At 34.9% G+C, this 25,946-nt stretch overlaps 4 protein-coding genes across 5 annotated transcripts in view; 2 read left to right on the top strand and 2 right to left on the bottom strand.

The window, feature by feature from the left end:
- LOC120628077 (flotillin-2) overlaps window positions 1–25,946 on the top strand; it is a 295,888-nt gene that overhangs the window by 232,901 nt on the left and 37,041 nt on the right. The window contains exons 2-3 of the mRNA XM_039896283.1: window positions 14,603–14,697; window positions 15,359–15,560. Coding sequence (XP_039752217.1) covers window positions 14,603–14,697; window positions 15,359–15,560 — 297 coding nt within the window. The remainder of the gene's footprint in view (window positions 1–14,602; window positions 14,698–15,358; window positions 15,561–25,946) is intronic.
- On the bottom strand, window positions 222–4,067 carry LOC120628066 (glucose dehydrogenase [FAD, quinone]-like). The gene is made up of 3 exons (XM_039896268.1): window positions 2,476–4,067; window positions 1,265–1,495; window positions 222–1,074 (listed from the first exon to the last, which is right to left on the bottom strand). Exons 1-3 carry the CDS (start codon window positions 4,000–4,002, stop codon window positions 304–306), a joined length of 2,529 nt encoding a protein of 842 aa, XP_039752202.1. The 5' UTR covers window positions 4,003–4,067; the 3' UTR covers window positions 222–303.
- Window positions 5,247–18,677, bottom strand: LOC120628067 (glucose dehydrogenase [FAD, quinone]). Of its 2 annotated transcripts, none has more exons than XM_039896270.1 (5): window positions 18,629–18,677; window positions 8,635–8,698; window positions 7,559–7,703; window positions 7,214–7,384; window positions 5,247–6,757 (listed from the first exon to the last, which is right to left on the bottom strand). In XM_039896270.1, the coding sequence occupies exons 2-5, from the start codon at window positions 8,692–8,694 to the stop codon at window positions 5,247–5,249; spliced, it is 1,887 nt and encodes a 628-aa protein (XP_039752204.1). In that variant the 5' UTR covers window positions 8,695–8,698; window positions 18,629–18,677. The 2 variants fall into 2 exon arrangements, with proteins under 2 accessions (XP_039752204.1, XP_039752203.1); XM_039896269.1 differs by lacking the exon at window positions 18,629–18,677 and adding an exon at window positions 11,839–11,890.
- Window positions 20,822–22,500, top strand: LOC120628073 (cytochrome P450 6B5-like). The gene is made up of 2 exons (XM_039896279.1): window positions 20,822–22,211; window positions 22,331–22,500. The coding sequence occupies exons 1-2, from the start codon at window positions 20,822–20,824 to the stop codon at window positions 22,498–22,500; spliced, it is 1,560 nt and encodes a 519-aa protein (XP_039752213.1).

Here is a 25,946-nt window from a genome sequence, read left to right as displayed (position 1 = left end):
ATCTTGTTTTGTTTTTAATATTTTTGTTACATTTATTTTACTTGTAGCTTAAACTATGATTTTAGGTCAAAGGTATGTAGAAATACACAAACATCAGGAGAATTTTAAATTACTAACAATAAAAATAAATATATTAGAAAGAAAGATAAATATATTGAAATAATTTAAAGTATAGTTAAACTCATTGTTTAAAATGCACATTAGTTAGAAATTGAGCCATTATTATTATAATAGTTTAAATATTTTTAAAAGGTACCTGTTATTCTTATGTTCTAACACGTGAGATATATTGATATATTTAGGCTATATTTCTATTTGATATTTTACCCCATTGTAATATAACCATAGTTGACATTCTCTGCCTTCATTTTGAATTGATCTATCTTTTGTATAATAACTGTTTGTTTGTTTTTCATTATGACTTTTTTCATTGTTTTGATTATTCCCCTCTGGACTCCATGCTCCATAAAATCCTTCATTATTTGTATTGTGCGTACTATATTTTGAACTTGCGTAAGAGGGAAAAGCTAAAAGATTTAAGATATTTTGCTTCGAATCGGGAAAATCAGTAAGACTTGATTTATCCGTTCGATAATGATTATAAGGATACGGTTTAAATAATGCGCTTCCGGCACTATTACGAGTATTATAGTAATCAGGAGGTATAAAATTGTTAAAGAGTGGGGTAGCATAGCTTTTTATTGGTGTCCTCACATCTTTATCAAAACTACTGTTTTTGCTTTTTTCGCTTTTATGTAATGGTTTTGTTTCGTGTTTTGAGTTATTATATTTTAGAGTAAGGTTTTTAGATAAATGGGGGAACAGGCTTGTTACTTCTGTAAATACATCAAGCTTCGACGCGACGTCCTGTACATTTCTAAGTTCCATGTATTTCATATTAATTGCACCGTTAGATTGATACTTAGATAAATAATTCGAAGCTACAGCCCAGTCAGTTTTAATCATATCAGATGCTTTTTCGGCTATCATTATTATGGGAGCATTAGTATTACCACTGACTATTGTCGGCATGATGCTGCCATCAATCACTCTCAAGTTTCCAATACCGTATACCTGAAATAAAAAAATATTTTTCAAAACATTTAGAAATACATTTTTAGCGCCATAGTCTACCGTATAGTAATTTTCAACTTTGTTTTATAAATTTTATATTCTTCATTAAAGGCGTATAACTTGCAAAATTATTCGTGTCATCACTTTCCTCGCATTGCTTAGTCAGTATAAATCATTCACTAATACTTACTCGCAACCTGGAATCGACTACTGCATTATAATCGTTGGCTGGTCCCATAGCACATGTGCCCACGGGATGATAAATTGTCAATGAATGATGCCGGGCTTGACATTCAAGATGCTCATTGGACATCAGGTGGTGTTTTAAACAACCAGGGTTGCGATTAGGATTTGGTCGGGCGTTCAATTCTCGTAGAGCGGGCTGATCTACTAAATTCTGAGCAATCCTGGCGCCATCTATCTGAAAATATTTTTTTGTTAATTTCTGTTATAAGATAATATTATCCGTGTCGCATAAACTTGCAAGCAATTGGAATATTTAGTGACAAAGCCTATAAAATTACTCGTATTACCAAGCTATGTTATTACATATTATAAAGAGATTTAGCGTTCCGGTACAATGCCGTAGTGGCGTATGTTCCGTATTTGTTTAATATAACTGGCATCCCGCGGAAAGATAAGTCCTCTTCCATCTGAATCATTGCTTTCTACCACGAAAGATTGTAGAGATAAATTATAGGGGAATAAAATAAATTCGACCACTACTGAAACCGTTTATATTTTAGGTTTATAGCTATCCTAACCTATGTCTGTCTCCAAGATGCGATTTTTGCAGTCATCTGTATTGATGGAATGCCTTATATAAATACAACTAATATTTTTTTTTAATCCGTCCCTAATCGTGCCTTTGTTAATCGAGTGCTTTCTCGACATTAAAGTCTCTTTCTTACCCAATTTAGCATAGATCGATTTAGTGGTTGAGCCGAACATAGGTAAAAAGTAACAAAATACATACTTTCGCATCACTCTTGTATTATAAAGGCGGAAGTTTGTATTTAAGTGTGTATATTTTTTATTCCCTCCACTACTGAACCAATTTGATTGGAATTTGGCATGTAGATAGATTATACCATGGTTTTAATAAATAGACTTTTTACCCCTTAAAAATCTACGGTTCCTTCGCGACTTGTGAGTTTGTGAAAAGCTAAATATCACATTAATTACTATAACTATTGTTGCAGTTGACCATAGCAAAGTTCCTCGAAATTATATATGCTATTTTCACCGCGGTGTTAGGTATCCGAGGTAAAAATAGCAAAAAGTTTATAAAAAATGTATTCACAGCGGGTAACGCCGGTAAGCGAGGCTCGTTCATGATATCAGTGAGGATTAGTATTGATGTTAAATGTTATAACATTAAATAAGTTAAGCCATTCTTACCATTCTAAGCATATCATCCGGATCTGCATAGTAGTTTGGATAAATAAGTGGAGGTGAGTAGGGATTTGCATCTCGAAGTTTCAAATATCCTCTGCTTTTAGGTCGAAGAAGTAATGGTACAATGGAAAATGAAGGTTTATATAAAATATCCTCATACAACTCGGCATAAGTTTCATCTGTGAGACCATTAGCACGCTTTCCAAATATACCTCCATCCATATTATCCGCACTAGGTGCAATAAAAAATTGAATATCAGGATAATCCTCAGCAGGGTCTTGATATTTTGAGTTAACAAAACCCATAGCTTCAGCTTCCATCATACTATATAAGGGTCCGTTCTTATTTATTGCAAAATCAATTAAACTGCCAATAGACATAATACTGTTCAAATTAAAACTGTAATCTGTACCGTTACTATATGGATTGTCAAATAAAAATGAATGTCCACCCATAGCAATGTGATCCTGAAGGTTTTGACCAACGCCAGGTAAATGGGCTACTGGGTATATACCAACCTCTTTTAAATGTTCAATATTTCCAACACCGGACAGCATTAAAAGTTGTGGAGATTGAATAGCTCCTGCAGATAAAATAACTTCTTTTGTAGATTTTATTATTCTTGATTTCCCATTTTTCTTAAATATAATTCCATACGCCTTCTTGTATTCATCTATTAAAATTTTTTCTACTAATGAATGAACGCTTACGTGAAGATTACGTCTTTTTGACGCAGATCGCAGATAACCTTTTGCTGTACTACACCTTAATCCATCATGCAGAGTAGCATGAGATCTTGTAAATCCGGTTTGAAGTTTACCATTTACGTCTACAATATTATAGCCAAGTTGCTGACTAGCTTGTAAAATTATGTTTGTAATAGGTTGCTCGAATCTGAAATATTCGACAGATATGGGACCTCCCGTTGAATGGTATGGATCGTATTGGTACTCAGGGATTCGCATATTTTCTGCTTTAAGAAAGTATTTCAAGATATTTCTGTAAGCCCATCCTTCGTTACCTAAATTTTCCCAATTATCGTAGTCTTTTTTATTTCCTCTAATGTATAGCATTGCATTTAATGAACTCGATCCACCTAACACTTTACCCCGTGGCCATTTACATCTGGCATCTACCATGCTTAAACAATAATCATTGCTGGGTTCTGTTACAAACTGCCAATCTATTGAAGATGTTTGCAGAGCTGGAAACAATATCGGCACATCAGATAACACATTTTCATCTTGCCCTGCCTCAAGTAAAAGTATATTCCATTCCGGATTTTCTGATAGCCGACTGGCCATTACTGATCCCGCAGAACCAGCGCCTATTATAATGAAGTCGTAATATTCGTAAAGTTCATCAAATGAATGATCTCTGACGCGATTCTCAGCATCTTCAATATCTGGTCGATACAGATGAATTACCATACGAAGCAGTATCATAACTCCGAGTCCTGGTAGCAGTCCGAATATGATCCTTGTACTAGACACAATAGGTTTTAAAGATAATCGCTCATGAGTGGCCATTATACTTAAAGAACACGAGCTGCAGTAACGTACACCACGATCACAACTAATAAGTACAATCCTAAATTTGCCGATACCGCGAATACTTTGTGATTTACAACACATCGTCACGTTGTGATTGTTAATCACAGAGTAACTACTTAAAACTATTACATAGGATGATTTTAACATTCAAACACCAAGATTTGAAGTCTGGTACAGCATAGTATGTACGTAACGAATATTTTTTGAAGTAGTTTGTTATTTTGTAAGTAGGCTTTGGCTGCGGCTACCACCCTACCGGCAAAGCGTACCGCCGAACGATTAAGCGTTCCGGTACGATGTCGCGTACCAATTAATTGTATAGCTAACTGCCATACCCCTAACAGGTTAGCCCGCTACCATCTAAGCTGCATCATCACTTAACAAGAAGTGAGAATGAATTCAAGGGCTAACATTTAGTGGAATAAAAATAAAAAAAATATCCTGAAACGCTTCAAAAGAAACAATTTAGCGTAGTTAACTGTAAAAAAACTAATAGAATTAATTTTATTATGAGTACATTAGTTAAAGGAGGAAACCAGCCATATTTAACATAGTACAAACATTTCACAAAAGCAATTAAAATAATACTTACATTGTCGGTATTATTTTAAAATGACAGTTTAATTTGACATACCTTGGTCAAATTTAACTGTCATTTTATTTTTTACAAACCTGAAACAAGATCATCAATTTAAAAATTTAATATTGATGTTAGTAAAGCCCCAGGATGTTTCCTTTTTTGCTATCATTCATTCATGTTTTAGCTAAAATTCCATAATAATAATATTACATATTATGAGATGATATAAAAGTAAATGCGAAAAGTTCAAACATAACAATTAATTTTTTTTAACAACTCTACTTTATGTTACTCTATGTTTTGCAGTCGGTGACGACAGAGCTGCCATCAGCACTTTTCATTCGATTGTAAATTTATGCACGTTTTTAGGGTTTGCTTTTGTATAAGAACTACTAAATATCTATACTAAAAACGTTATTTTTTTAAACATGACCACTTAAAATACAGAAAAACAGCAAATAAGTACTGTACTATAATTATTTATTGTAAAGTTCTTTTGGGTTCATTCTTTGTTTATACGAATACTTTTGCCTTAAAGTTAAAATAAATTAATTAATAAATAACATTATTCATCGAAACTATCTATGTACAATATATAAGATATAATATACAATAGAAATACTTAATTTGTACTCTTATTTTATGCGTAATATCTTGACATTCTACGTTTTAACCAAAATTCTTTAATCATGTCACTGCCCTTTTCTCCAATCATTATAATTGGAGCATTTGTATTACCGCTCACTAAATTAGGCATAATACTCCCGTCTACAACTCTGAGACCCTTTACACCATAAACCTTAAGCTCAGGATCAACAACAGCATCCGGATCCCAATAAGGTCCCATCTTCACAGTGCCAACTGGATGATAAATTGTGCAAGTGTATTGCCTTATCATGCATTCCCAAAACGCATCTGTGAATTTTACTAAATTGCGGCAGGCTGGAAATATATGGTTATTAAACACAGATGCATGTTTTTGAAAGGCTTTTGTTCTAGAAAGAGCAAACGCAATTTTTACACCCTCTACTAAGGTCTTTACATCATTTTCATCAGTTAAATAGTTTGGATAAATATATGGATAATCGTAAGGATTTGCACTCCTCAATTGAATATAACCCTTACTCTTAGGACGTAGTAACATGGGAATAATACTCCACACATCTGCATTGTTAATAGGTTGGAATACTGTATTATAGAATTTTTCAGTCAATCCGTGAACTCTTCGTAACTGCCCGCCTCCATCAGAATTAGTTGCGCCTGATATAAAATGAAACTCTATATCAGGGAAATCGTCTGACGCATTAACATACTTGGTGTTAACGAAAGCTAATCCCTCAACGCCCCCCATTATTGTTAAGGGCCCCTCTCCCATTACTGCGTACTCCATCAATGTGCTCACAGTGTGAAGTCTATTTTCAATAATAGAGATTGGTTTATTTATCATAAACGCTAATCCCCCTAAACCAATATGGTCCTGAAGATTTTTGCCAACTTGAAGATTTTGAATCAAAGGTATTCTATGCTTTGATAGTTCTTCTTCTGGTCCTATGCCAGACAATAGTAATAATTGAGCAGAATTAATAGTTCCTCCAGATAAAATAACTTCTTTTCTAGCTCTAATTCGGTAAACCATTTTATTTTTGATATACTCCACTCCAAAAGCTATTTTCGTTCTTGGGTCTATCATAACTTTGGTGACAAACGAGTTAATTGAGATGTGTAAGTTCGTTCGATCTTTAGCTGGTCTTAAAAATGCCTTTGCAGTTGAACAGCGACTGCCGCGCCGAACTGTACCTTGAGCTACCATAAAACCAGTTTGATTCTCTCCGTTAATATCCCTATTCAGATAGCCCAATTCCAAACCAGCGTCTATGAAACTCGATACAAGAGGCGTATGATAAGGTGCTTCAGAGACCGTTAAATAACCTCCAGTGCTGTGATAGGGTGTATTGGCTAAATACGGATTCTGGTTATCTTCGGACTTTTTAAAGTAATACAATACGTCTCTATAGCCCCACCCTTTGTTTCCTAATGATTCCCAAATGTCGTAATCTCTTTTGTTGCCTCTCAAGTATAGCATATAGTTCAGTACGGAGCTACCACCGAGCACCTTTCCTCGAGGCCAGTTACATCGGCCTCCTTCCATTGCTGTAACCAAAGACATGTAAATTTAAGCAGAAAAATAATGTATGTGTAACAGATACTATTTAGTCTCGACATCAATTGATTTATCTTTATTAGAGTGAGCTGAGAGTTTATGATCTTTTAAAGTTTGGGTATGAAATTTTTTTATATGCTAATAAATAGGCATGTCAGCATTTTCGGTCGAATGTTACAGGTGCATATCCCACCGCCAGCAGACAAGCGGCGGTGGGATATGCTTATGATATAATGATATATTGCATTATATGACGCAGTATCTCGACCTGCTGGCGGCGTGGCGTATTTGTTCACCTTCCCGCTGAAATTTTTTAAATTTCTTTTAACATTAGAGCATAGTGCAATGTCCATACAAACTCAATGGAGTTTCAGGACATCAAGTCACCTATGTATACCTACTTATGATTGTAAGAAATAAATAAATAAAATTAAAAGTGAACTAACCCAAGCAACTGGTGCTCTGCGGTTCTGTCTTATACTTCCAGTCTAGTTTGCTTAGTTGTAAGTATCCTGCTAGAAGAGGCACATCGGATATTTCCGTTTCATCTCCACCTACTTCCAATAAGAGAACCTTCCAGTGTCCAATTTCGGATAGACGATTGGCCACGACGGCACCTGGAAAAAGATACGGCTAATTTCTTAAGTAAGCAATAACAATTTGAACACGTACGAAAACCAAGTCCAAAACAAACTGGGTTTAATTAAAAACTAACGCGGAGGAAGGCGCTGTCAATAACTTGTTAATAATAATTTCTTGAAGATGTTTATAAATATTTAAATCTTACTAACCAGCGGATCCAGCTCCAACGACTATAAAGTCATACTCTGGCAATAGTCGTGAGTCTGCCACGTCAGCTGGTCTTCCTTCGGGATCAGTCTGGTCGTATTGATAGTAAGCGATCGCCGCAACCAACATTGGTATAAACCATGCTACCTGGAAACATACGTCAGACCATTGTTAAAATATATAAATAAACTAGCTGACACGAATTTTGTTGGACAGGACAAGTGACTCTTGACTTTGTGAAGAGCATGTAGGAACTGTGTGGCAAAATATCTCAACGTGATCAAATGCGATATCAGCAGACCTAAGTACCAAAGTTACGTTAGAGTGAGCACCGCTGGTTGATCTTTTAGTTGGCGATATCAAAAGAATAGTAAGAGGACGCTGATCACCAGTGCCACAACATCGTGATATGTGGAAATCCCTACAAAACCTATTTCCACACCACAGCACAATCATTGTCGAAATTATACTGTTGATTAGGTAGTAAAAATGTGTCCAAAATGGATTATCATTGCATCCATCTTTATTTATCTATTAGGAGTTGTGGTCATGTGACATTGAATAGAGAATATGCTTATTCGGGTAACTTTTCCAATAATCCTGTACTACTAACCTCATACAGAAAATTGAACAACCGATCATCACAAGACGTGCTTGCTACCGAGTATGATTAAAGTTTTATTCATATTTAAGGGTCTACAATTTGAAAAAACGAAATATGACCTTTCGGTCACTTTGCGCTTTCTCTTTTAAGTAGGAAGTCCCCGGCACGGGACAATTTAGGAATATATAAATAACTAGCTGTTGCTTGCGACTTCGTCCGAGCTTGTTTTGCTTTAAGAACTTTCAGTAGGACAAGTTTATCACTTAACAATTATTCACTGTAAATTTATCTTCATAGGGGTGCTCCGCTGTCGGAGCAAAACGTGCGTAGAAAATATATTGCCGAATACGCGTTTGGTGTGGAGTATAGAGATTGAGAATATTATAAATTACACCTTACTGATTCTCCTACTTGACGCAGAGCAAATTAAGCAAATTAAGCTTAATTTTCATAATGGAAAGATCAGTTAGTTACCTGCGTACCTGCGGCAGCGATGGCCGTGCCTGATATCACGTCGGCCACTATCGAGCTCATCCTTCTGTAATTAGAGAGAGATAGATACATTACATATTTTATCCATATAAGCCTTTCTGGTCAGACAAACCCTTCCCCCAATGGTTGTCTGCGAGAGATTGCTACAGCAAAAAACCGTCTTTGCATATATCTGTGTTTTTTTTCTTATTTTTGTTTAATATTTCCCTTTCACTAATCTGAATTAGTGCAGAGATAAGAGAATTTAATACAAGATTTAAAGAAATCGTTTTTGTAAAATAAATACTCATATAACCTATCTTGATCAAATTCAATAGTGCATTGTACTCGTCCGAACGAGACAATACAAAGGTGACATCGATAAGCTAACAACTAGCATAGGTCCTCTGACCGATATTATAATTTATTCATCAATTGACGTACATAATCCATATTAGAAAGGTGGTAAATACCTAGTGAATGATAACTGAAAATTCTTTTAACCTCTTAGAATTATTTATATGTAATTTTGGAAAAAGAATCATTGCTAACAAATCTAAACTTGAGTATCTTCTAGGAAAAAGTGACAAGGCATTTTCTAGGTAAGCGTGCCTCATCCAATACTCTCCGTTCCTGTCCATTGAGAAATTTGGATTGTCAGCTAAAGCCTAGCCATCTAAATTATAGCTAGGTAGTAGCAGTGCTTTTTTTTGATAGAGCTCGTTCGGGGAAGTACTACCGCTGCCGATTTTTATTTTTCTATTATCCTTCAATTCTTAGTTCTGCCGCCTAGCAGCATTGTTGCAATGGTGTGTTTAGTTCGAAGGGCGTGGTTGCCGGTGTGATTACAAGCACATGAGGCTAAACATGTACGTCTCAGTTTGATGCACAAATGGCGGCACGCTGCGGGATAAATTCCTACAGGCGATGGTTTTTGATGTATCATTCGGTGGGCCATCTGCTATATCCATCAATTATTACTTTTAAAAAACACTCGTAAGCCACAAGTCTCGTAAAAACAAAAAAAAATTGGTTGTCTGTAAAGTCGGCTTACTGACGATAGTTGAACGTGACAACGTCGTAAGAAAATACTGATGGAATGGTTGCATTTTTCAAAAGAATTTTTAATTTTATTTGTTTGATAGATATTATCGTTGCTATAAACAATTGACACCACATTCACTTTTCACTGCACTTCATCCTTGCCGAAAACATGTAAATGTATTATTGTATAGAAGCAGTCCACGCGGACGCATCGCTCACTCAAGTAGGAGAGAGACAGATGTCGAACGCGGAGGCCGACTGTGCCTCTTTGTCGCTCGTTCCACGCTCTCGCTTGCACTTCAAGCCTTGAATGGAACGCCTCAGAGCGAGGTAACGCCGCATACGTCATGTTTTTTCGTGCATGCAGCCGGCTCCATCGAATTATAAGACGTTGTCACAACAAAAAAAAACAAAAATTAAGTTGGATGTGTCTCGCAACGTAACGCTATAATTTATCTTCCAATTTGACTTCCGATATCCATATCCCATATGCCTAATCAGAAGCCTCCCACCAGACAAAAACAGGCAGGTCTAAAGATATTGCTATCCTTTTAAACATAGACACTATGAAAGGGATGTCAATGAGGGAGGAAAGTTTATTATCTGACAAAATCAACAACAGAATTGTCACATTAGTGTATAATGTCCAAAACAAAAACGAAAACACAATGTTTTTGATTCCGTTAATGCATTAATTGATAGTTTTGATGTCTCAGATATTGCAGACCTTCAGTGGGTTACTTCCTGTAGTAATTGGATGCTCAAATTTTAAGGCTCTCGTTAACGTAGGGCCGTGTGTGACCGGTGACACATCGCTTACCGTTAAAAGAAAAGTCTCGTCACGTATTTGCGTCATAAGGCTGTTTTGTGGCACACTTCCTTAGAATACTCGACTGCCCCATATTCTATATTGTTCGTAATAATTGCTCGTAGGTGTTTCACTTTGTTTTTAACTATTGGAAGTTTAGCAGTTTATTACATTGTGCTCTCATCAGTAGACACAACGATGCTGTAAAAATTTCTAAATTTAACGTTTTTTCAGGTCGTAGTATATTTATTTATATTTACTTATTTAAAAAAAATGTTCCTATAATATTGATTAAGCACAAGATCTTGAATACAACATTGGCTATAATATAATCAAAGCCATAGAAAAAATCCTTATCGCGAAATAATAAACAAATCATGTCATGTTTCTGCAATACCAGTAGATAGTTTAAAAAGTGGCCCTTTGAGAGAACAGCTTAGTTTAAAGAAAATAATGTCAAAATCGGTTAAATTATGGTACGTTTTACATGGAAATATAACCGCATCCCAAAACAACAGGCGATGTTTTTATTTTTAAACCGATGATGACTTAACTGCAGTGGTCTAATATAGAAGCATACTAACTTAAAAAAGGGGTGTTTATGTATATATTTATATCATTATCCATATAGTTTGTTCACATGCGTTTTTTTTTTTTAAAAGAATAATGGTTATGGGGTATAACATGTAGCATGGAGTCTGATAACAAGCCTATGCTTACGATGACTCACATATTAAGACCTGACCTAATTCAATATCAGAAACTACCCAGTTTCAATAGCCTTTATAGAAGTGGCGTGCAAAAGCGTATGCACTAAGCGGGCAGATAATATTATGAAATAGGAAAAATCTCCGGTACGAGTAATAAAAACTTAAGGGTAGGCTTTATATGAGTTATAATAAGCCGCCACTGCTTTATAGCAAATATTATTTTCGTTATGAAATAATTCAACCCGTTGCAGTGTTTGTATGTGCTAATCAAGAATGCTAAAGATGTTCCGGTGAAAATAAGTGTTACACAAGTTACATTAAAGAAGCGCTTGATGAAAATGTAATCGTGGTACGACTATCGTGTTATATTACTACCCTAGATCTTATGAACTATGTTTATTTTACTGTGTTAGTTTTACTATGTATAATTACCATAACCTTTAGCCCAGGTCCCTTTTTTGTTCTTTATTTATATGCTAGGTTTATATAATTATGTCTGACTACTACCTTCACTAAACCCCTAATGGTTTTGTCTCTAGAATAAGAGAGTAGAATAAGAATACAAAACATGTATTCTTATTTACCTCTTTGAGTGACAGATAACAAACATCATGTTTTAGTTGACATATAATCACTGATTCTTACCTCTAATTTACTATGCTTTCACTCTGACCACATAACATTGAAGAAGCACATAGTAGAAAAAAACTGTCGTAAAAAATACGGTAGCACATTTTATTCACATCCGTGGTAGATTTCGTACACGTACAATCGTTCCACTTTCGCTGTTCGATATATAGTTTTTTTTCGTGTGTTTTTGTTGTTTATTTGCGGCAAGTGTCTTTGAAAAGGCAGGCCGGTCGATTTCGCGTGCGATGTGCCGGCAACGGGCACTTTCTTCTAGCGTCGTAACTCCACTCCCGCGCACGTAGTCCGTTATGTTTTAGTTGGTAACCTGAGTGGTGGGAGATCCTGCTATTTTGTTGTCAGACGAGGGTTTTCATTTCAGTTTACTTGTGGAATTAATATTAAATTAAAAAAAAATAATATATCCTAAAGTTGCCTGGCAGAGATCGCTACTAAGCGATCAAGTCGCCTTTCTTATTCTGCTTATGTCTTTGTTTTTTTATTCATCTGTTATTTCTTCAGCTTGTAGTGTGAAAATAAACGTTATAAATAAAACAAATATGGCAAATTATTGATTATTTGAAACTTAAAGTTTGCCACTGACCGCAATCTCTCTTGGTGGTAAATTATGATGCGATCTTAAGTTAGCAGCAGGCACCTACCTATATGTCAGTTATATTAATATCGGGATGACATATAGCAGGGCGGTACATCTTTGTAGGTATTGTACGTGGCTGAAGCTATTCACGAGACTAGACCATAAGAAAATCAGAAATTTAAAAAAAACCACATTGGATTATGTTCGCACTGATTATGTACCTACACCGCTTTCTCCGATGTTTCGAGACAAATTTACGTATTTCTTTTGACATTCGATAGAAACGCTCGAGATAGTCCACAATTTCATTGACTTCAGTTTGGTAGTTTTGCTTACCCAACCTGATTGATAAGAAATATTTCGACCGACATTGCGAGCGCCTACGTCAAAAAATGGAGCAATGTTAATTATATAACTACAACACACATTTGTTGCAGAAGTAGATGTAATAGAAAGAAAGCCGTGAAAATTTAATTCACAACAAACTATCTGCTTAACTCCCGACAAACTTTTTTTTTTTATTGAGAAAGCAGTTCTATCATCGTTTCTTATAAAAGCTATTAGGTAAGACAAATACATTACCTGACGTTTTAATTTGAATTCAAGCGGTTAGCCATGACTTTACTTATATAACATTGCCAACACATACTTTTTTGTTTCCTATAAATGTACTTGATTTTCACTCCATCTATGGGCTCTCACATAACATATTATGAGTTGTATCATAATATTTTTCGCACTAGCTACTTTGCATCTTAATACGAGTCAGAATGTCTGTGTTGCATTGAGACCACCAAATTATACCTGACTTGATCTATTGCTGCACTCTTTTTTAACTTGTCTACAGGCATTAAGTAAACAACCCCTTTAAAAATAGGAAAAAAAATAAGTGCTCTTAAATAAATAAAACAAGTAACATAAAAAGAGATTTTCTGTATGAAAATTAAATATAAAATATGAAACTTTACTTAACATTAAAGAATTATAAAAAGATTGTTTACAGAAACAAATGTATGGTATTTCTTACTTTTTTATCTTGTCTATAAGCATTAAGTAAACAACCCTTTTTGCAAGTATTTGAGTATAATGTATATTTTAAAAGTAGGAAAAGAAACAAGTTCTCTTTCATAAATAAAACAAGTAAAATAAAAAGAGACTTTATGTATGAAAATAAATAAATACTAATATATAATATGAAAGTATACTTTAAATTAAATTAATTAAAATAATAAAAAGTCTTTTTATGTTAACAATAACATAATAAGACAGTTGAGAAAGAAATGTATGGTATTTCTGTTTTAATTCTCTGCGGTGTACACTTTAATTGTTTTCGTTAATTTATATTTTCGCAGATTACTTTTATATGTCGTATTGATCTATAACGTACTCACTGGTACAGCCGATATGTATTATGTTGCTAAGTATCTCACAAGACTTATCTAAGTGATAGTGAAAGTTTAGCTAGTGTCCTTATCGGTTGGATAAACTTGTTGGTAAACAGAAGGTTAACGCTCTAAAGCTCCTACTATTCGATTTCTAAGGGCATTCCTACTAACGGACAAGTTAAACCGACAAAACGCTTTTTGCGATTTATTTTTTCGAATACCTTGGTACTAACCTCAGTCTATCGAATTTTATTAATTTGCATTGAGTAATTATTCATTTTTTGTTGTGTACGGGTACGGACATTGTAAGTTTCCGATTTTCGGATCAGTTTGAAAACTGTGAATGTCGATCTCTGTGGAAAATAATAAATAATAATAATCAATATTTATTAACCACAATAAATAAATTACAACATACTACAACAAGAGGACAGAGAAAAAGAAAAATAAAAATAAAAATTTAGACGCATGTTGCTTCGTTGTGGTCAACGGGTCACCTACTCAACTCTGTGCCGCAGCACCATGGCAGTAACTGCCAAGGAATACTACAACGCTGATTTTCAGTAGGAAAACGAAAACGAATCTATCCCATGGGGACAGTACATTCCGGGATATAAAGTATCAGTGTTATTCCAGACTATTATCTATCTCTGTGACAAATTTCATCCAAGTAATATATAGAGTATTATTAGGGCTTGGATTATATCGATTAGTTTTACGGTTCGTTGTTGTAAAATGAACTAAAATTCAACTTCTAAATTTATATCTATCGTAGTTAACATTGATTTTAAAATTTCAGGAAGCTGCTTCGGGTCCACTCAGAAGCGGACCATAGTTGGTGGCTGGGCCTGGGCCTGGTGGCTTGTCACAGATGTGCAGCGCATCTCCCTCGAGGTGATGTTCTTACTACTTTTTACTTACCCCCAACACAAAAACGGGGTATTATAAGTTTTACGTGTCTGTGAATGAATTTTAATTTCGCTTTTTTGATGATGAGGATATTGAAAATCAGTTGTTTTTAAAATTTTATTAGACCTTTTTTGAATTGTATTCTAAGCCAATACAAGTATCACCCTAATTCATGGGAAAGTTTTACTTCCCAATTATTGTTATCAGGTTGCTATCGAAGTTTGTGTAAAACTTTTGAACTCTTTATCTCTACTTTTTATATTATTATTTAGTACCTAAATATAATTTTAATGCCTATTAATATTCATCTTGATAGTTACATATTCATTTATTTGTTTTTATTAATCAACATTGTTTTAGGTAATGAAATATATATTTATACTGGTAAAATTTAAAATTAATTTTTATACACCATTGGTTGTTTGGAAGAGATCGCTACGTTGTGATAAGCCCATCCAATTTTTAACGCTGTTATGTGATTGCCTTTCCGTTTAATGTCCTTTTTTAGGTGTAAAATTAAAATAAATTCATTCATTAGTTCATACTGTCCGATACAGCTGACCTTACTATATAGAGCAAAATGTACGTGAAAATGCACTTTGTGGGATCAGACTTATTAATTTGAAAACTTGCGTTCCTCCCCCAGGTTATGACACTAAACCCGATGTGCGAATACGTGGAGACAGCTCAAGGCGTGCCGCTCACAGTGACGGGAGTCGCCCAATGCAAGATCATGAACGAAGATGAGCTCCTGACCACGGCGTGTGAGCAATTCCTCGGAAAGACCGTCAAAGAGATCAAAATGACCATACTGCAAACACTGGAAGGCCACTTGCGTGCTATATTGGGTAAGTGCTTTATTAGTAAATAATCTCATAATTTTAGATTAGAGACGAATAAATGCAGAGATCACAACTTAGATCCTGTAAAGTCCCGAAATCTCACGGGATCTACGCTGCCTTAGTCTATGTTTACCATCACGGCTAGCATACGCAGGAGAAAAAATTATATCCCCCTATTATATAAGGGATCAAAATGTACACGTCCGTCTGCCAAAGCACGGCGACAAGAAATAGGACAAATTCACTCGTTGTTATTACGCGTACATCCAAAATTTGATCTAAAGACTTTGGGTATTCAAATGTTAATTGTCCTCCTCACAGAAAATGATATAAAGGTTGCTGACATTTAAATTAAAAGAATTATTATTACAACGCTCCTGTCACCGGGCTAAATTTTGTTTTAATAGTGTTTTTTTAATAGTTTTCATTAACACGTGCCTACGAAGTGAGGAAAACAGCGACATCTATAATCATATTTCGGAAGCCGAAGGTATATTACGAGATTTTTCCTACATATTTGCATAGATGTCGCTTTATTTAATAATTTGGTGTTTTTTTAGTAATGCCAATGAAGTGTGGCAAACAGCGACATCTATAATCATACTTGGGATGCGGTTAGTATATCTTAAGATTGTTTTCATATATGTATAAAGATGTCGCTTTAGATAATAATTATTTTTATTTTATTTAATCCGCTTAATATTAAAAATGTAAAAGTGTGGATGTTTGGATGATGTTTGTTACTCAATCACGATGGCATTGCATGCAGCCTTTGACATGAAAAAGAATAGGCTACCTTTTATCCCGATTCCTTAATAGTACTTTTCGTGGGAAAATTGAAAATTGTTCACGAGCTAAGCCGCGGGCAGACAGCTTTGAAATTTTGGTATGCATGTCACCTATGCTATTGAAAAGGAAGTGTACTTTCTATACCGATCGCTCAAATAGTTCCCGTGTTAGGATTAAAAAATTTTAACGATCTAAACTTTAAAGTCTCGGGCAGAAGCTAGAATATTATAAAGGTGAGTGTTTTTATGTTTGTTACTCAATCACGTCGCTCGATTGAATCGATTTCGCTGAAATTTGTTACAGAGATATATTGTAGTCTGGAATAGCACATAGGCTACTTTTGATCCGGATAAATAAGGGAGTTCCCGAGGGAATAAAATACCTTAATCCACGCGAACGAAGTCGAGGGTTTCCGCTAGTAAATAATATATTTTTTTCTTTATTTGGAGAGAATAAGACTTCATAATAATTTCGTCTCAAATGGACTCTATTTGACTTATTTTAACCACTCAGTCTTAATGTTTCTTTCATGGAACCGCTAGAAAGCTTATGAGTTATGATGGCTCACTACCACCGACCACGTAACGTTAAGTTACTAGGCTTCAAATCAGATTAACTTTTCCCGTTGAATTTATATAATAAAATCACCTGGTTTTATTATCTTTTAGTAATCTGCATTGTATACTTGATTATTACCTATCACTTAAAATATAAAAGTAAATATTATTAGCATACAGTTATCAGGTACTGAACATATTTTTGTGTCTTGTTAGCAGTCCCCTGACTTACCGCTTCTTCAGCTCATGATCTTGATCTTTTATTAAACCTTGGCCCCCATGTACTTTTTTTAAGCAATTAAAATATCACTTGCTTCCATGGTAAAGAAAACATCGTGAGGAAACCTGCATACCTGAGAGTTCTCCATAATGTTCTCAAATGTGTGTGAAGTCCACTAATCCGCACTGGGCCAGCGTAAGAGAGGACGACTTATGTCCGTTGGCTTCAATGCTAATCATGACTATTGGTAAAACAGTTACACAAATACCCGTAGCAGAGTCTTGTTTCGTATTCTAGCTCCTGATAGTCCCACTCAGGTGAATTATTCGTCTGATTATAAAACCACTAAACCCGATTACCCTGGCACATAATATTTCTAACATAGGTATTAGTAGCACTCCCTACAAATCACTTCCCTATTAGCTATGGTATAGGCAGTGGCGTGCATAGAGGGTATGCAAAGGGTATGCAGATGATATAAAATGAAGAGAATCTCCAGTGCGAGTTCTAAAAAACTTAAGTAAAGGCGTTGTAAGAGTTATAAAAAGCCTACCCTTAAGTATTTATAACTCGAACTGGAAATTTTCTTCCTTTTATATCATCTTCATACCCTGTGCATACCCTCTATGCACGCCACTGGGTATAGGAGACAACCCACACCGCAATAAGATACCTAGCTCCCTATTACCGGTACAACGATGCTAACTGCACGGCTAGCATGGACAGGAGAACATTAACTCCCGGGGAAAGGATAAAAATGTATCTTCTCCCATAGCTTTATTAACTCTCAGAGCACAACACACAAGTGGAAATAATATCCAAATAATAATTATGTGTAACACTAAACGGGAATAAGCTTCTCCTATTCCGTGTTCCCGCGCTTTAGCAGGTGGACACGTTAATTATATCACCTGTCAGGGGATATTATCGGGGTATATAGTTTTAGTCTCCTGCCTGTGTTCAGCCAGCCCTGCAGGGGTGATTACCGTAATCGGCTGGACGAAAATTTTAAGCTCCTCAAGAACGTTTTCCTCTGTTAATAAAATAGATCTTGCCATAGACGATTTGCAAGGAACCATTATTCGTGCAAGAGATTGCTCAGTTCCTATGGGTATAATATAACACTTATAACTTTACTAAGTTGCTTCTTCATTCAGGATATTATTGGCAATGATAACTTATAATAATCGTAGCCTAGCCGTATAATTTGCTATATTTTTTGTGTAAAGCGGAAATATTTACAAATGTTCCGCAATTTACTTATAAGTGGGTGCAGTTTAATATAATTTTAAGATGTTATGAGCTGTTAATTGTAATTTTTCTATGTATTTTAATAAATGCTTTAGCCTTTATGTAAATGGTATCGTAAGTTTTACTATATGTGTCTTATGTTTGCATATACGGTTATGTTCAATGATATTGATTAATAAAGAATTTATTTAATATAATAATGACAATTCATGGTGATTCATGTAAAATGTAGTGAGCTAAAATAAAAGATAACTTACAAATTGTACTCGTAAATCCAAATAACACTGATTTAATTATCTGGGGAATTGCATGATGAGTTGACACTTCTCGACTTCAAATTCAAACATCTGCAAAGGTTATCCTTTGAAAAGACGATTGTGGATTCTGCGAATGGAATACCTAATTAAATCTTCTCGAGTCTCAAGAGGTAATTTGGTATTCGCTGTGAGCTGTGAACTAAGAGTTTATAAATAGCTTACATTAACTCAGTCAAGAATTCTTGTCAATTTTTCTTCTCTATGCTAACATAACAATGTTACAGGAGAGATAATATACAATAAACACAAAGCCAGCCACACAAACACACACACACACACACAAACACACAAACACATACCCAAGCATGCACGAACGCACGCACGGACACATACACACACACACACACACACACACACACACACACACACACACACACACACACAACACACTGACTTACTTTATTATGTTACCATAATTATCAATTCCGATGATGGACCACACAATGCTCCTTAACCGGTAGTTCCTAAATTCAAAAAAACTTGGCGGTTGCACAAGTTTTCTGACAAACTGCGGAAAATATGTTCTTATATGTTATGTCATATCTTATGTCTTGATAGTTTATCTTTTGTCTTTTTTATTTCATTTTTTGCACCATCTTTATCTACTTACAAGGTAAGTGTATAATGATAGACCAAATAAGAATTATTCATAGTGTATTATTAGCTCTTTGTATATTTACCAACCACAAATTGTTATTTAAAATGACCGACTATAACTGTGCCTAATTATTTACAATGAGAATACATTTTATGTACACACATAACTCTATAATTTATTAGTACAGTGCTTATATTTGGACCGATCTATAAAATATGATTTCTTTTAATGCGGTCCTTTTTTTTGGGTAAATGGAATAGTTCGGTTTAGTTTCCTTTATAGATAGATAGCCATTCATTTGAGACTCAAAAATCTGATAGAATTCTAGAAAGTAACAGCTCTAGTACACTATAGAAACATTAAGTAGGCATTTCTAAAACTCTATGGGCAGTAGTACATGCACTGTTCTGTGGCTCTGATGTAAGTACCAACTGTTTAAAACTTAATAAATTTTATACCGGAGTAAAGTTAATATTATCAATATTGTAACGTGCTTTGATTCGAAGATTTAGAAAAAGAACACTTGATGACTCTTGAAAGACTTGAATCAGCTCTAATACAAGGGTTCAGAACACTCTTCCAATCGAAGTTCAGTCTTAGTAAACCACTGTTTAACTTGTTTATCTTCGCTCTTGGAGCAGACTGAGTCAGTCGTGATGAATGCCTGCTTTTATACCGCTTACAGGTCTAGAAAAGAAAATATCTAGAAAAAAAATCGATTTCGTCGGATTATGACTATTCTCGCAAATACTTTGTTGTTTCTTTGGTATTTGTTAAATACCTTCACATTACGATGTCATGACAGATTAAGGCTAACGTTCCGTGTGACGTTTGTTCGTTTTGAGGACACTTCGTTGGTTTGGGGAAGGCTTTCTTATGGATATGATGTTCCAACACATGCTTTAGTCTGGGCCAAAGAAACGCTTTCAAACGTGAGTTTATAATACGAAGGTTTTAAATGATTTGTTACTATTTCAACGTTTTTATCGATCGTTATCATATCAACTGATGGACGGTCTGTTGTAAGGATTTCTCTTTCTGAGTCGTCTATTCGCCTTGTAAGTAGTCTATTAATAACGCTTCGTTTTTCGTCACTCCAGCATATTGACACCTTAATGGCCCTCCGAGCTATATCTTCTACTACTACTTCAGCGTTGAAGTTAGCTAAGTTATGGGGTAACTTTGGTTCTTCAAGCGATCTCCTTATTTCATGTACATGTAGCATTTTACAAGCTAAGCTCTCTCCATAGCCTGAAATAGAAACAATTCCATTGCCAACAACTTTCATTTGGCATCCTGAAATATTGGGAAAAATAAAACTTGATGCCTTTATTTTAGCAATTAATTACTACCCATGCTTATGATTTTTAATTAATGCCACGATAAAATTTATATATGTTTAGTAAATTCCCTTAATCTTGAAATATCGTTTGGTTAGCCTACAACAGTTCACACCAGCAATTGTCAATATATAGGTAGCTGTACTCAGGTGTTTAAAGCAATAATTTTGCACTATAACTTGTAAGCTGTAGAACATGCACGCTTTTTATATGATTCTTACCGGTGTGTTTTTTCTTATATGCATACTTTATTATTTCATGAGTAGAAAACATAGTTATTGGAAGAAGAGAAACGTACCTCATATAAAACCAACAATATTTTTCGGAAACTATAAAGAATATATTACGTTAAGAAAATATTGGCCAAAGATAACTCAAGAAATTTGCCAACAATTTCCAAATTCACCATATGTCGGGGTGTACTATGGAACGGAACCAGCTCTCGTCATACAGGATCCCGAAATAATCAAACTCGTCATGGCAAAGGACTTCTACTATTTCAATAACAGAGAAGTTGCAGATCACACACATAAAGAGACAGTCACACAGAACCTGTTCTTTACTGGTGGCAATAGATGGAAAGTTCTGCGACAAAACTTAACCGCTTTGTTTTCATCAGCAAAACTGAAGAATATGTTTTATTTAATTGAAAATTGTGCCATTCTGTTGGATAAAGTAATCGCTGAGGATTTAAAATCCAATAAATCAAATGTAATTGAGATTAAGTCACTTCTGGCGAAATATACGATGGACTGTATAGGATCGTGTGCGTTTGGAGTAGAAACGGGAACTCTGGTTAGGACAGATACACAAAAAAATCCGTTTACAATTATGGGTGAGAAAATATTTGACGTTTCAAACTTTGGTGCTCTAAAAATGATCAGTCGAGCAATGTGGCCTGCTACATTTTACGGTTTAGGCCTGAAATGGTTTAACGACGACATAGTAACTTTTTTCAATAAATTGTTGAAAGGTGTGTTTGCTAATCGGTCGCACAAGCAATCGCCAAGGAATGATTTTGTTGATTTCATTCTCAGTTGGAAGCAAAATAATTATTTAATGGGAGACAGCATAAATAATTTTAAGACCGGCTTAAAGAACACAATTACTCTTGAGGTTAACGACGACTTGCTTGTGGCACAGTGTGTTTTGTTTTTTGCTGCTGGTTTTGAAACAACAGCCACGACAACTTCCTTCGTATTTTATGAACTAGCGAAACATCCGAAAGCTCAAGCTCGAGTTATTGAAGAGGTTTCCGATTACTTTGACCGTCATAATGGCAAAATAGAATATGAATGCATCAATGAAATGCCGTACCTTCAAGCTTGTGTTGACGAAACTCTTCGTCTCTATCCAGTATTGGGAGTTCTAACAAGGGAAGTCGCAGAATCATACTCACTACCGACAGGGCTTCTGTTAGAAAAGGGCGACCGTATCCATATACCTGTATATCATATTCACCACAATCCTTATAACTTTCCGGAGCCAGACGAATTTCGTCCTGAAAGGTTTTATGGCGAAGAGAAGAAAAATATCAAACAGTTTTCCTACTTACCATTTGGCGAAGGACCCAGGATTTGCATTGGTACACATTTTAATATTATTATTTGATAGTCAAGATGGGTAACATACAGAATATCTATCAGACATATGATATTATACTTCGCTTGCTTTTTAAACTACATTACGCATTTTTATTTTCAGGTCTACGTTTTGCAAGGATGCCAATTGTGGCAGGATTACTTACGGTTTTAAAAAAATACAGAGTGGAATTAGCTGATGATATGCCTCGAAATATTAAATTTCAGCCAAAAGCCATAGTTACTCAAGCTATGGGCGGCATACGCCTTAAATTTCTTTCCCATCAAGCCTAGGAATCAATGCAATTTATTTTATCTGTTGCTTTATCTCATCTTTAACTTTTTACTCTCAATTCGACTGTGTGTTTTTATTGTATGTTCCGCTGTATTATAAACAAATTTTGATGATTCTTCATTTTCTTGGCCTCAGAGGTGGTTCCCTTTCAATTTAGTAAAGAGATGATGAATATCTTCGGAGATGAAGAATGGAAATCCTTAATGAAAAAGAGTCGCTCGCGATCAGTGTGATAGTTCAGGAAACAGAAGTTTTTTTTTACACTGTATAGTTCCATTTGATCAAGTTAAACTGGACTGACCACCAAGTCTACCGGAACTATTCAATAATAATGTTGCTAAGCAACTTGCTCCTCAACATTAAATATCCCTTCATCGGGAAAGGCAATATTTTGTAAAAGGTTTAGAGCAGTTCACATTAAACTACTGTAACTGAGCTAATTACAAACCAAACCACTAAAACTATGAAGAAAAAAATAACAAAAAACGCCTTCGAATTTAAATGCTACATATATATGCGTACCAATCAAATTGGAGAGTTAAAAATAAATGTTTCCTATATCTTTATATATATATTTCTTGTGTGCGTGTGTATGTCACTGAACTCCTCCTAGACGGCTGGACCGATTTTGATTAATTTTTTTTGTGTAACACAAAAGGATTCGAGAATGGTTTAGATTCACAATTTGGTCCACTGGAAAATGATTAAAAAAAAATTATCCGCGGTACGAAGTTCGCCGGGACAGCTAGTTATTCTATAGAATCCTAAGGTTGCCTGGAAGAGATTGCTACTAAGCGGTGAGGCCGCCTTTTGTATCCTACTTTTTGAGTTTCCTTATTTATTAATTTTTGTGGTGTACAAATAAATGATTTTTAAGTCCGTGCAAATTAACCTCAATAATTAATACTACTTTCTAATACCTAGTAACTCAGACTTGAAATACAACTGCGCCACGCCTTTATAATCTAATGCCCCATCCATTAAGCCCACAATACTTTCCCCTTAACAAACTACATCCATACAATAACCCTTCTTAACCCATTCAGATTATCCTAAATATTAATTACTGCCTCTCATTATTTATTAAGGCGGTCTTCCCGTCAGTGATGTGTAATGTGTGTCAAACAGTGTGTGTGTGCGCGTGAGCGTGCGGCATCGTATTTTCCGAACGGATCAACCGATGTTTGTTTATTTTCTTTGTTAAATTAATTAGTTGGGCACTCCCAACTAATTAGGTATTAACCTTAGTTTGAAGAAAATCAAGAAGGCCGGCGCCACCAAATGGTGGATTACATTTTTTCCCCATCCTCTACATTAATATAGGTATCAAATGAAAGGGCTTGACTAGTTGATTATTGTACACTATAGATATTATTAATGAATTAATCGAATTAAAAATTAAATGTATTCGTTTTTATTTTGGCTCTACTTTGGGAAATTGTCCTTTCCACGTGGTTATGATCATTAACTCTGATAAAACATTTTTCTATCTGTGTTTTTTTTATGTTTTATTTAATTCTTCTTCATTATTACTGCTATGAAAAATATTGTCAAGATAGGTGGAGTAGTTAAGCTGAACTCGCATTTATACATATGTTAGTAGAGAATACTTCTCAAATGTAACAAAAGTTTAATAATGTTATATTGGAAAACGGAGTGTGGATTTTAAGTGCCATTTGCAGTACAGCTGTGCCATTTACTTTATCTGTATTTCCGCAGACCAATACAAATGTACCTAATGCTGCCGTTCCATAAAAATGTACGAGAGAGATGTTTAAATTTCGCTTCACCATTTCATTTATTCAATCATTTCATTTGTTTCAAAACCTAAGAAATCCTTGGGGATATTCAAAAACCTCTGATTGTCTTTTTAAATAAAAGTATGTGTTTATCGCAAAAATCTGAAACAGGAAAACAGAAAAGATGGCGAAGACAGCGAAGTCCCGGGTATATTCATCAGTCATCTTAGTACCCATAACACAAGCTACGCTCACTTTGGGGCTAGATGCCAATGTTTGTATTGTCGTAGTAGGTATATTTATTATTATTTATTATAATAATAATAAATAATTTATAATAATAATATTATAATAATAATAAATAATAATAAATTGCCCCCCTAAATCCTACTTTACGCTGAACATCTTGCCACGTGGGGGGCGGACACGCGTACAGTCAAAACTTACGCGGCTAACAAAGTAGGTGGCCCATGAACATGGAGCAAATGAAAAATATTGTCAAGATAGGTGGAGTATTCAGCTTGTGAAGTAAATGATAAAGTGATGTCAACATCAGTAATTTTACTAGTGTCATCATGATTTGTTTATCTAATATGTACTTTAAAAAACCTAAACAAGCTTTCGAACTCATGCCCTACGCAGTACGATACGTAGCAGATAGTAGTATTGTACTGGAATGGATTTCATTAACAATTAAAATATTCGTTATCCTGATAAACGTGATTGTGAAAATGAGAAAAACCTAAAAATAAAAATTGGATTGCATTTACACGTGTATGTGTGGGCGTATGAATTATTGTTTTAATATCTAAGACCAAAGCCATTTTCGAGACGCAAAAACTAACTTAAAAGGAAATGAAATAGTTGTTTAACCTGGTTGACATAAATAATAATTATTGTATTTTACAAGTATCATCATTACCTTGCACAAAATCTTGTTTCTGGTGGCTTACTATCATCGCTGAAAGCAGTATTATTTTTAAATTAAAGTTTTAATGTCGAAGCCGTTCCTAAAATAAGTATTCTAATTCTGAAAAAAGAGCTGTGTACAGTATTAAAATGATACTGCTTTGAGGAACGGAAGTATGCCATTTCGGCATTTATTTTTTGTCACCTTTACTTTAATGCACAATTTTGCGGCCTAAATGCTTTAGATGTTTGGTAGGTGGTGGTTTGTAATAGTAGAACATATATACAAATACATAAACTAAAAGACGTTTTCTGAAACAAGAGCGTCAAAGTAATACTGCATTGGAGTCCGCCCGCCCAGCCTCATGCCCTTTTATTTTTGGCCAGCTTTCCAGCGCCGTCATTATAAAGGCTGATACATGATATTTTTTGACAAATAAACCGACTTTGATAAACGACTAAAAAGCCTGGTTAACGAAGTCGTTCTGCTCGTCCCAAAAAAAAATCCACGCTTTTTTGTGAGTAGGGTTGCAATTGTCTATGTAATAATAGGCGAATGTGAAGTGCTTAAAACCTTTTTCTAAATATTGCTTTTCCCAAAGCCATTAATCGGAGTTCTCCTGGCACTGCACCATCTGCTTTTTTTACACATTCCCTTTATTATTTCCCTTTGTTATGTTTTTTTTCCTATAGTCGCTACCATTTATAACCATAGATAACTTTCCCCTAGGGTTGTCTGGAAGAGATTCCTTTAGCAATAAGGCTTCCCCTGCATACTTATAAATATAAAATTTATT

Source organism: Pararge aegeria, chromosome 12, assembly GCF_905163445.1.
Source record: "Pararge aegeria chromosome 12, ilParAegt1.1, whole genome shotgun sequence".
Classification (NCBI taxonomy): Eukaryota; Metazoa; Arthropoda; class Insecta; order Lepidoptera; family Nymphalidae; genus Pararge; species Pararge aegeria.
Note: the sequence above shows the minus strand (reverse complement) of the source record. Positions and strands in the feature narration are given on the sequence as shown.

Excerpts from the sequence above, each read along its gene's own strand:
- LOC120628066 (XM_039896268.1), bottom strand. The coding sequence starts at position 4,002 with ATGGCCACTCATGAGCGATTATCTTTAAAACCTATTGTGTCTAGTACA. Across the intron at positions 1,496-2,475 it reads CGGATGATATGCTTAGAATG|ATAGATGGCGCCAGGATTGC; the intron begins GTAAGAATGGCT and ends AAATATTTTCAG. Across the intron at positions 1,075-1,264 it reads TAGTCGATTCCAGGTTGCGA|GTATACGGTATTGGAAACTT; the intron begins GTAAGTATTAGT and ends TTTTTATTTCAG.
- LOC120628067 (XM_039896270.1), bottom strand. The coding sequence starts at position 8,694 with ATGAGCTCGATAGTGGCCGACGTGATATCAGGCACGGCCATCGCTGCC. Across the intron at positions 7,704-8,634 it reads TCGCTGCCGCAGGTACGCAG|GTAGCATGGTTTATACCAAT; the intron begins GTAACTAACTGA and ends GTATGTTTCCAG. Across the intron at positions 6,758-7,213 it reads GCAGAGCACCAGTTGCTTGG|CAATGGAAGGAGGCCGATGT; the intron begins GTTAGTTCACTT and ends CTTTGGTTACAG.
- LOC120628073 (XM_039896279.1), top strand. The coding sequence starts at position 20,822 with ATGCACGCTTTTTATATGATTCTTACCGGTGTGTTTTTTCTTATATGC. Across the intron at positions 22,212-22,330 it reads AGGACCCAGGATTTGCATTG|GTCTACGTTTTGCAAGGATG; the intron begins GTACACATTTTA and ends TTTTATTTTCAG.